Source organism: Trichomycterus rosablanca, chromosome 10, assembly GCF_030014385.1.
Source record: "Trichomycterus rosablanca isolate fTriRos1 chromosome 10, fTriRos1.hap1, whole genome shotgun sequence".
NCBI classification, from domain to species: Eukaryota; Metazoa; Chordata; class Actinopteri; order Siluriformes; family Trichomycteridae; genus Trichomycterus; species Trichomycterus rosablanca.
The window spans coordinates 31,529,116-31,540,472 of record NC_085997.1 but is presented as its reverse complement, the minus strand read 5'-3'; the positions used below and the strand labels follow the sequence as shown (position 1 = coordinate 31,540,472).

General features: G+C 41.4%; 1 protein-coding gene across 2 annotated transcripts in view; it reads right to left on the bottom strand.

Moving 5' to 3' along the window:
* Window positions 1-11,357, bottom strand: part of arhgap17a (Rho GTPase activating protein 17a) — a 43,651-nt gene that overhangs the window by 1,904 nt on the left and 30,390 nt on the right. The window contains exons 8-19 of one of the 2 annotated variants that reach the window (XM_063003159.1): window positions 10,502-10,570; window positions 10,310-10,391; window positions 8,250-8,377; window positions 6,838-6,949; window positions 6,666-6,747; window positions 6,486-6,566; window positions 6,101-6,214; window positions 5,932-6,023; window positions 5,670-5,826; window positions 4,697-4,948; window positions 4,236-4,363; window positions 2,871-3,416 (exon numbers count right to left, since the gene is read on the bottom strand). In XM_063003159.1, the coding sequence (XP_062859229.1) occupies window positions 2,871-3,416; window positions 4,236-4,363; window positions 4,697-4,948; window positions 5,670-5,826; window positions 5,932-6,023; window positions 6,101-6,214; window positions 6,486-6,566; window positions 6,666-6,747; window positions 6,838-6,949; window positions 8,250-8,377; window positions 10,310-10,391; window positions 10,502-10,570 (1,843 nt within the window). The remainder of the gene's footprint in view (window positions 1-2,870; window positions 3,417-4,235; window positions 4,364-4,696; window positions 4,949-5,669; window positions 5,827-5,931; window positions 6,024-6,100; window positions 6,215-6,485; window positions 6,567-6,665; window positions 6,748-6,837; window positions 6,950-8,249; window positions 8,378-10,309; window positions 10,392-10,501; window positions 10,571-11,357) is intronic. The other variant, XM_063003160.1, reaches the window with a different exon arrangement.

The window sequence follows — 11,357 nt, the reverse complement described above, 5'->3', positions numbered from 1 at the left end:
GTAAATGTAAAATATCCCGCTGTGCCACCTGGGCTCTGCCTTCTGTGTTCTAAAATATTTTATTCAATCTTTACTAACATGACAGTTCTTTAGGACAAAGATGAATAGTAATCATGAATTTTTTTTATTTTATTTATAGACAGAAAATATTAAAGCAAACTAGAGAATTCATAGAAGTAAGAGCAGTAAAAAGCAAAGGTAGTCTTTAAGAGGCTAATTTTGTCAGGTGGTGGTCAATCAGATTGTAGCAGGTCCTTGACATGAGCTACACACTAAAATCGGTTCAGTAGTCTTCTTACACCGATCAGGCATAACATTAAAACCACCTCCTTGTTTCTACACACACTGTCCATTTTATCAGCTCCACTTACCATATAGAAGCACTTTGAAGTTCTACAATTACTGACTGTAGTCCTTCTGTTTCTCTACATACCTTTTTAGCCTGCTTTCACCCTGTTCTTCAATGGTCAGGACTCCCACAGAACCACCAAAGAGCAGGTATTATTTAGGTGGTGGATCATTCTCAGCACTGCAGTGACACTGACATGGTGGTGGTGTGTTAGTGTGTGTTGTGCTGGTATGAGTGGATCAGACACAGCAGCGCTGATGAAGTTTTTAAATACCGTGTCCACTCACTGTCCACTCTATTAGACACTCCTACCTAGTTGGTCCACCTTGTAGATGTAAAGTCAGAGACGATCGCTCATCTATTGCTGCTGTTTGAGTTGGTCATCTTCTAGACCTTCATCAGTGGTCACAGGACGCTGCCCACGGGGCGCTGTTGGCTGGATATTTTTGGTTGGTGCACTATTCTCAGTCCAGCAGGGACAGTGAGGTGTTTAAAAACTCCATCAGCATTGCTGTGTCTTATCCACTCATACCAGCACAACACACTAACACACCACCACCATGTCAGTGTCACTGCAGTGCTGAGAATGATCCACCACCTAAATAATACCTACTCTGTAGTGGTCCTGGGAGAGTCCTGACTAGGGCTGTCGCGGTGACAGAATTTCCCCTTGCGGTATTCAGCCTGTCTCAATATCGCGGTATGCGGTTATATCGCCATTTTTTTGTTGTTTTTGAAAATTACTTAATTGATCTGGATTTTAGAGCTATATAAACAAGCTTTATTGTTAGGCTATGATTCGATATATTATTGCTTTATAATGACAAAGATGAGACAGCTTTAAGACCAATGAAATGCGTGTTTAGGCTATTGTTAAATACAGAACAGAGCAGGGATGCGCGTCTTTTCTCTATTAAAAAAAGGTTTAAATAAGCTTCTAGCCTAGGTTAGATATACACTGTGAAACAAAAAAAAAGTGTTTAGGCTAAATATTTTAAATGCACATCTAATCAAAATATGGTAAAAAAATAGAATAAAGAATAAAGTCTGTAAGAGTTTAAACCTGCGTTATCATGTGCGCTAGACGAACCAACATGTTCACCTGATGTGTTTTAGAGAGGATCTGAGTGGGGTAGCGATGTTCCCCTCGGTACTAAAACCCTCTCTGATGGTGCTCGTTGCATTAATACACTGTAGATGTACTGAACCTGCATGCGACTTTAGAGATCAGAGAAAATCTAGCCTGGTTATTGCGCCACTATTAACCATCTATTTAGTAGATATAATTAACATAACAATATATACTACGTTTCAAGTTATTATTCGTTTCAATACATTTTTATTCAACGAAAAAATGCATTTAAATCATTCCAGCAAGCCAGCAAGAGAGAATCTGCAGGCTGCAATGTCATATTAACCGTCATTAAGTGTTTTAGTTCGCCAAGGCTGTTTAAATATAGTCTAAATTACAAGTATTTATTGAGTGTGAACTCAATTTAATCATTAATAAACTTGCCTATAATTCCTGTTGCGATTGTTTACATTTTAAAACACAAAGCCTGACACTCAGCAGCAACGCATGAGAACAGGTTGCGGGAAAATGTCGCTCCTAGCTCATTTTCATTATGAATTTATTTAACATTTATTACGCACGAATGTAAGCGTATAAAACAAGATGGACCTGCAACAATAAAAAAAAGGAGATGAAAGAAAGAAAAAACGTGAATATACCGCGATATTTCAAAATTGCGGTTAGCGCGACAGCCCTAATCCTGACCATTAAAGAACAGCATGAAAGAGGGCTAACAAAGCATGCGGAGAAACAGATGGACTACAGTCAGTAATTGTAGAACTACAAAGTGCTTCTATATGGTAAGTGAAGCTGATAAAATGGACAGTGAGTGTAGAAACAAGGAGGTGGTCATAATGTTATGCCTCATCGGTGTATACACAGTGGTTTAAAAAACAATAATTTCTCTTTTTTAAACTGACTAATAATAATACAGCAGCACACCTAATGGAATGTACTTTTCATAGCCTAGTAAATACCTGTGACTCCATATCAAGCCAGAATGTACTGAATACTGAAACGCCCACTTCAGACAAATACAAGTATTTATACGTAAGCATACAGGATGGGATATAAATAATCATCAGACATGAAAACATCTTAAAGCTTTGTTATTCCTAACCAGCATTTCACTGGAGCTCTGAAAAAAATTACAATTTTGTGTGCACGCCGATTTGAACAGTTAAACCTGCCTGGTGTATTTAGCAGCAAGTAAACTCAGCTGACCAGCGGTCAGTGAAGTTAGACTTTCTCCTTGCTGCTGTGTAGATTCTTAGTTCAAACTAAGAAGTCTAACCTTACTACATATTGTTTACTGCAGTGAGTGATGTCTTCAAAGCTTTTGTTTGCAGCACTAAAAATAAACCTGCTAGCATGAGGGCTCAGCATTCAGTGCGCTGTGAATTCAAAACAACTACGAAACAACTGATTTAGCAATAGAAGGTGCCTCACCCATGAGTTTGTATGCAGTGCTCCACATGTCGTTGTCAGTGGTGTCGCTGGCTGCACTCTGAGGCTGTGGTGGAGGTGGAACCGTGGGTCTGTTGCGTGGTTTAGGCACCGGCCTAGGCCGAGGCAGGGAGCCAGTCTGAAACTGTGGTGGGGTGTTGGTATTTGCGGTTTCAGGAGACAAAGGTGGAGGAGTGTTTGGGGGACTAGGAGTGCTGGGTGGTGATGGCTCCTCACCCGTCTCTCCGACTGTTTGGCCTACAGCTGTCTGCTGGGCAGAAGGAGTGACCTGAGTAGGAGGCTCTGGAGGTGGATGGCTGGGGGCTTGGATTGGAGGCTGGTTGCTTGAATGGCGCCGAAGTGTGGAGTTAGGTTGAGCTACTGACTGGCTGGAACTCGAATTGGTTGGAGAATTAGCAGAGAGTGGTCTAGGAGATGGAGACAGGGATTGAGGAGTCCCACATGTAGGCTGTGAAGTAGACTGGCTGCTTATCTGCCCTGAAGGTGGGTTGGCTGGTTTAGGAGGTGCAGGAGCTGGCTTCTTCATAGCTATGACAAGCAGATTTAAAAAGAAAGTCACAGTTGGAACTTGCTAAACTAGTTGCAAGCAGGTTGCGAGTGGATGTTGAACTACAGCCAATGAGAACGCAAGATACAGGGTGAAGGGAAACCCGGTGGAGGAGTGTAAAAACATGGGACAGGGGCATAACATGATTTCTATCAGAATACATCAGCACACACACAAGGTTTACAGTATTTTGTTATCTTATCGTCCACGTCAAACCATAATACCAACAATGCATTGCAAAAAATATTTATTAACCTCCAACTTACTACAAAACAGATAATCCCTGCTGGTCACATAGCTAAATCCACTCGGAAAATAAATAGCATGTTTCATATACAGAAAGAACACTCCAATCTCCACACAGACAGTGACTGATGATAAGAATTGAATTCAGGTATCCATGGACCTGTAACTCATGTTAATGTACCAGCTGCACCACAGTGCCAACCTTGTGTACAAATTGTCATCAATACACAGACATACAGTCTTTGGACAAAGATGGTAAAAGCCCATCTTTTGTTGGCAGGGTAATACGACCCTCAACAGGGAACTATTTCTTATTTCTATGTCTGGGAGGGGGGGTGGTCAAGACCCTGCAGTGCGCCCAGTTATTCCAGGAAAGTTGGAGCCCCCGTGACCCTGATCAGGATAAAGTGGTGGTAAAACATGAAATAAAACTCTCCTACGTAGGTGTAAATAATGTGTATTGGCTTTTGTTAACAGAAGCAGAGTCTGTAATTACTCAGCAAATTGCAGTGCCAGTGTACCCAGTGTACCCAGTGTAAGGGTTTTGTTTGTACCTCTCAGTGACACGTGAGGACTGTGTGCTGATGATCCCGCTGCCGGAGGAGTCACATTCAGCTGTGATGAACCTCCACTACCATTTCTCTGAGCTGGAGGCGTGGATGCCGAGTCACATGACTTTGAGCTAACAAACAAACACATTTAACTGCTTTCATGTAGTGATGATAAAAACAGAGTGGGAGAGATTAGGATCACGACTATTACTGTAGCTGAATGTGTCAAAGCTGCATGCTGTAACATCAAGATTATCATGCAAATAAGGAAAAAAAGCAAAAAGCTGTGGAAATATTGCAATTCAAGATTTTTTTTTTCAGATTTAATAAAGCATTTTTGTCTGTGCAGTTTTGCACAGTGCAAAATGCACACAGAGCAGCTAGTATTGAAAAGAGAAACCAGAGCAAGCAATGATTTATACCAAGCACAGAACTATCACAGCCGCACTATACCAAGCTCATACCTGATCTCCTCAGTGTGTTGGGCCAGAAGCTGCTGCGCTGCTGCTAAGGCTGCCATCCCCAATGCCAGACTAGGCTGGCACACTTCCATGCCCAGACCCTCTGGTGAAGGCTGCTGGAGCAGGAGCTCAGTTGCAGACTGGCTTCCTGCAGTACTTACAGCCTCCACCGGGGGCAGAGGGGGCTGGAAGGCAGGCTTTCTAGTTAGCGTACTGCCTCTACGGTGATTGTGCTCCATTAATTTGTTAGCAGAGCTAAAGGGAGAGGAGATAGTGAAGACACCACCAGTGCTGACATTATCCCAACAAAGCAACACCACACTCGAACCCCTTTCACACGTGCACTTTTACCTGGGTAGCATCAAGAAATCGGCATATTTATTTCAAAACTAGGCGGCTCGGTGGGTAGCACTGTCGCCTCACAGCAAGAAGGTCCTGGGTTCGATTCCCAGGTGGGGCGGTCCGGGTCCTTTCTGTGCGCAGTTTGCATGTTCTCCCCGTGTCTGTGTGGGTTTCCTCCGGGAGCTCCGGTTTCCTCCCACAGTCCAAAAACATGCAGTCAGGTTAATTGGAGACACTGAATTGCCCTATAGGTGTGTGTGTGTGTGTGTGTGTGTATGTGTGTCTGCCCTGCGATGGACTGGTGCCCCGTCCAGGGTGTTACTGTGTGCCTTGCAAACAGCACTTTTTGAAGGGTCTCTACGATTCAGAAAAAGCACCCCAGTTGTGAGTGTGAAAGGGGCTTTAGAGTAAGAGAGAAGAATAAACTGCACCAACAAATATGCCTCCATTATAAACAATAAAGCAGAAAGCAATACAATCTATTGTTTACGTAATCACAAGGAAAGCAATTTATTTGATTAGGTGTGGTAGACCGGAGTTAATGTAAACACAGCTAAAGCATGAGAAATTATTTGGATTATTCATTTTTAATGTGCTGTAAAGGTTTCGTGACATTGAAGGTCAGTATGTGTACCTGTCTCGTCTGCCCAAATCATTCTCAGGTCCCACCATGCTGTTAGGTCTCTTTCTGTCTATTGTACCAGAGTCGTAGTCAGGAATGGACAGATTGTTGACATGGTTGGTCGGTGGAGCAGGCATCGAAAACATGCCTGATACATTGAATTCCACGTCTGAATAGAAAACATACACACACACACACACACACACATCTTAGTCTTTGTGTACAAAATAGAATATGAACCTTATTTTCATGAGAACAAGTTCATTGTTGTTACCTTCAGGGAAAAACCAGTCTGCATGTTGGATGATGGGCTCAATAATAATAACCACATGGACAGAGGTAGCAGCTGCCATCTCCGCTAGGCTCCTGAGATTAAAGATATAATACTGAGGCTACACAATCAATTATGTATACTATTTTTTAAGGAAAGATAAAATTCTCACCCCTCCATTTTTGGCCATAACAGATTTGGTCCTAGAACAATTGCAATGTTGCTGGGGGTCATCTTGTTAATCTCGCTGTCTTGAGCTAGCTTTGCAAGAAACTTCACCAGATACCTTATGAAAAAGAAACAATTGAAAAAATTGATTTGAAAGGCCGATTTTACAGATTCATTTTGTTCATGGGTTTCAAATTAGTCCTCATAGACTGTAGCTACAAATCACTTTTTGACAGACTACTTAATAATGTTAAAGGTGAGTTGGGACACAGCCAAATCATAGATAAGTTATAATAAAAAGTGTATCTTGACCCGAATTTACTCAAAATATTCTGTTTTATATTTTATTTTTATGCTTTACCACATTTAATCAATTCTGCTATACTCACCTAAAGTTTGCTTTGTTGTTCTTTGGTAGTTGATCACAGGTCACCCACAAGGCTTGTAACCTTTTGTCTGGGTCAGATATACTAGAACAATGTAAATAACCATGTAAACCAGTATAAAAAAGAAAAAAGCTTGTTTGATTAATGTTTTCGCTAGATAATATGGTGCATGGACATGCTTACTTGGATGCCTGAATCCACTCATCATACAGCTGAAAGGTCATAAGAGGCTCAGGCAGTTCCCTTAGATAAGACTTCAGTGCCCCTTATCGGTGAATAAAAAAAAAAAAGAGCTTCCGAATTAAACAGAATATGCAGTGTATCAGCATTACAGAAGATAAAATCTGTACTATACCAGCAACAGCATGGGGGTCGGAGTAGAACTCCTCAAGCTGAGAGGTGGAACAGTCCAGTGCTGCCTTCAGCTTCTTCAGTTTAGAGGCTCCCGCAGTTATTCGGAAAAGGCCCTGTTGAGCATGCAAAAGTGAATGGGGTGCAGGTACAGCCATGTTTACCATGGCTTGTGCCAGACAAAATTCCAACAAATTTCATTTGTTGCAATCTATTACAGTTTATTTGCTTGTAAAAATGTAGAACAACCAGTTCAAGTCTTAATGAAAAAACTGAAAAAAGAAAATAAAGATACAGGAGAAATACACATTGTCCATTTTATCAGCTCCACCACCATATAGGAGCACTTTGTAGTTCTACAACTACTGACTGTAGTCCATCTGTTTCTCTGCATGATTTGTTAGCTCCCTTTCATGCTGTTCTTCAATGGTCAGGACTCTCCCAGGACCACCACAGAGCAGGTATTATTTAGGTGGTGGATGATCTCAGCACTGCAGTGACACTGACATGGTGGTGGTGTGTTAGTGTGTGTTGTGCTGGTATGAGTGGATCAGACACAGCAGCGCTGATGAAGTTTTTAAACACCTCACTGTCACTGCTGGACTGAGAATAGTCCACCAACCAAAAATATCCAGCCAACAGCGCCCTGTGGGCAGCGTCCTGTGACCACTGATGAAGGTCTAGAAGATGACCAACTCAAACAGCAGCAATAGAGGAGCGATCGTCTCTGACTTTACATCTACAAGGTGGACCAACTAGGTAGGAGTGTCTAATAGAGTGGACAGTGAGTGGACACGGTAATTAAAAACTCCAGCAGCGCTGCTGTGTCTTATCCACTCATACCAGCACAACACACACTAACACACCACCACCATGTCAGTGTCACTGCAGTGCTGAGAATGATCCACCACCTAAATAATACCTGCTCTGTAGTGGTCCTGTGGGGGTCCTGACCATTAAAGAACAGGGTGAAAGCAGGCTTAAAAGGTATGTAGAGTAAAAGATGGACTACAGTCAGTAATTGTAGAACTACAAAGTGCTCCTATATGGTAAGTGGAGCTGATAAAATGGACAGTGAGTGTAGAAACAAGGAGCTGGTTTTAATGTTATGGCTGATCGGTGTTTTTAAATAAACAACAGGTCTAATTCTGATTTGCTTATATATAAATATTTATAGCCAAATTTCTAGCTAAAGAAAAAACTACTTGCTTATTTCTATACAACCCAAAATCTAAATAAGTTGGGACAGTAGTATAGAAATGCAAATAAAAAAATGCAGTGTCACATTTACTTTGACATTTATTTGCAAGAAGAATAAATCTGCCAGACTGTCTTCTCAATGCTGATTACTCACACCTACATGTTTTCTATTTCATTCAGAAGTAACAGTATAATTTATTCTGGTCATTGTCACACCTCTTCCTTCATGCCCGTCTCCAACAGCATCATCACACAGGCCTCTATGGGCAGCGCTATCTCTCTTCCACTGCGCTTCAGGTGCTCGTCCAAGCCTGTTCCAAATGCTGGCTTCTCGGTCCACGAGTCTGATCACAGTTAAACAGGGTAATTATACAGAGAAACACAAAACTATCGTTATCAGTCTTTCGTTGTTCATAGTTCTAATTTCTATAGCTAAAAATGTTGCTTTTTAGTTTTTCATTACTACATTACTGCTGCATTTCCTGGCCAACCAGAGTTTGTAACCAGTAATTAAGTCCAGATTGAGGCATCTAAATTTTTTCTTCTTTCTTTGCTAACGCCTGCCTTAAGGGTGGATGAACCAGGTGGTTTGACTCATAGCTCACATGCTGGGAGACTGAGTGCACCAGCCTCACACCACATGTGCCTACAGACGAACCCAAGAATAATCATTTACAGCTACTTCATTTTAAAGTTATTTTATACACTCATTGTAGGTTTTTGGAAAACGAGACAAAATACACTGGGTCATTTAATTTTCATGTTTTACTACTGTCTAATCCTGGTCAGGGTTGCAGTGGCTCCGGACAGGGAGCCAATCCATCACAGGGAATATCCAAGACATATCCTATCATATCTGTTTGTAGATGCCCGACTGGCTGATAGCACCGCTCTTAATTTGAACCTTGTGTCCCAGCAGTAACAGATTACCATAATTTGCTGCTGCGCCACCCGAGCGCATAATAATTAACCTATTAGACTAAACCTAGGGAGTTTTGGACAAATCTCAAAAGTAAGGAGTTATCAGAACAGGGTTCTTATTGTCATGAGTGTCATTTGAGGTTATGCCTAGTACACACTACATGGTTTTTGTCCTGATTTTCACTCGCCGACTGGTCGGTGCTAGATTTGCCGGCGTTACTCAGCGTTTGCTCCGCGATCAAAACTCGACCATCAATCGCTATGTGTAAACTGTTTAACAACTCGATCCACTCGGCGACTGAAGAAATATATCTAGCTTGTCAAATATCTGGATATGAGTTGCCCAACTGGCAATGAGTGCTATGTCGAACAGCCAATGAGAATGCACGATACGGTGTGAGGGGAAACGCAGAGGAGGAGTTGTAAAAAGGCGGGACAGGGGCTTAATATAGTTTATATCAGAATACATCGACACACACACACACAAGTTTTACAGTATTTCTGACCTTATCGTTCTCTACAAAACATAACACCAGTGTTGCATTGCAAAAAATATTTATTAATCTCCAACTCACTATAGAACAATCCACGCTGTTCGCGTTGCCAAATCCACTCAGATTCATTTATTTTTCCTACTTGATTTTACGCTGCACATACTTGTTGACGTGCATTATTGGACTTGGTATCATTAAACCTTTCGTCACTTCAAGCGTTTGTTTTCGTGACAGAACGTAGTTTGGGAGACCAGAGAAGCTCGTCTGTGATTACAGTTGGTGATAGATCGTGTAGTGTGAAACCCCCCATCGCCGATCAGTCGTGTAGTGTGAAAGCCACACCGACTTGAAAGACTCCCGATTACAAGAGATCCAGTCGTGTAGTGTGAGCTGTACAGCGACCTGACGACTTGGAAAGTCGTGTAGTGTGAACTTGGCATTAGGAGTAGATTTGTTTGAATAGTCAGATGTAATCCAAAAAACACCCTAAACAAATGTGCCATGAATTAAAACGCATGCAGGGACACAGATTTCACTGTCCACAGTCAAGGTAGCTTTAGATGACAATGGGTTTAAAGGCTGCCGTACAAGAAAGAAAAATTTTTTACTTAAGTTTGTCGCTGGCCAACAAAAAAGCCTTTTGAGAAGAATCTTTTGGTCACAATAAGCAGCGGTATGCTTAACGCAAATAAGGTGAGAAATATAAACCCAGCGACACTGCATCAACTGTCAACTGGCATACATGACGTCCCGTACTAGTGCATGTAACTTTTTACCTCATCTGTGGAGCTATTTGTAATTTGAAGACAGAACAACAATGCAATAAACAAAACCCAGCAGAGGTCAGTGGGGCTGTCGCACCTTGCTGTGCCTGAATAGTAGGCAGGACGCTTTCCAGCACAGCCAGTGATTTTCGATGGTAATCAGCTTGAGCCTCTAATAACTGAAAACACAGCACAGGGACACTATTATAAAGTAATATATATATTAAATAAACTACACAGAGTGAGTAAATCACTCAGTCTTTGCTTTTGCACCAGAAAATAATCTTACCGTTACATAGTGGCACGCATAGTCTCCTTCCTTTGAGGAGAAATTATACATGTCAGCAGAAAGTTGATCCTAAAACAAAAAGAATAAGTTACAGTTAATGTAAAATAAACTTAAACAACCCCAAAACAACCACTACACTTTGTAAAACTGCACAATTTAGAAGAAAATTATCTATACATTACACACATGTACTGAGTAATTACTGTTGTCACTGGAAAGTACTCATTCCTAATTAATTTCAGTCTACTTAATTATCTAATAGTACATCACATAATCGTAATATATTAAACACTTTTTGTTCAGGTGTCACACCACACCATGTCATTGTAGCCTGCATACCTGATTTGGTCCATTTTTATGCCGGATGCCCTTCCTGATGCAACCCTTCCTATTTTTCCAGGCTTGGGACCAGTACACTTTCCAATAGCTGTTTGGCCACACTCCGCCCCCCACCCTAGACATAGCCAATTCTGTCTACATGTCCAATAGCAACGCTGAATTTTGCAACCTGGTTGTCAGTGGTAGCAAGCTAGCTTGATTCACCGCTGCCACAAATATAAATGTTTGGGGTTATTTTGATGCCTCAGGAACTGGAAGTCTTTAATCTGTGCACAGATTAATGACGTCAAAAGAATATAATATAATATTGGAGCAGAACCTACAGCTCACTGATGGAAAGCTGCACCTCAATCACATCATGAGTCTTCCAGCAGGATGATGAGCTGAAACGCACTTTAAAAAACAACCAAGAAAAACAAAAACTTTGGACCAATCTGAAGAAAACTGCTATGATATTTAGGCCTGATCTAAATCTTACTAAACGTTTGTGAAAACACCTGACACTTGCAGTCAATGC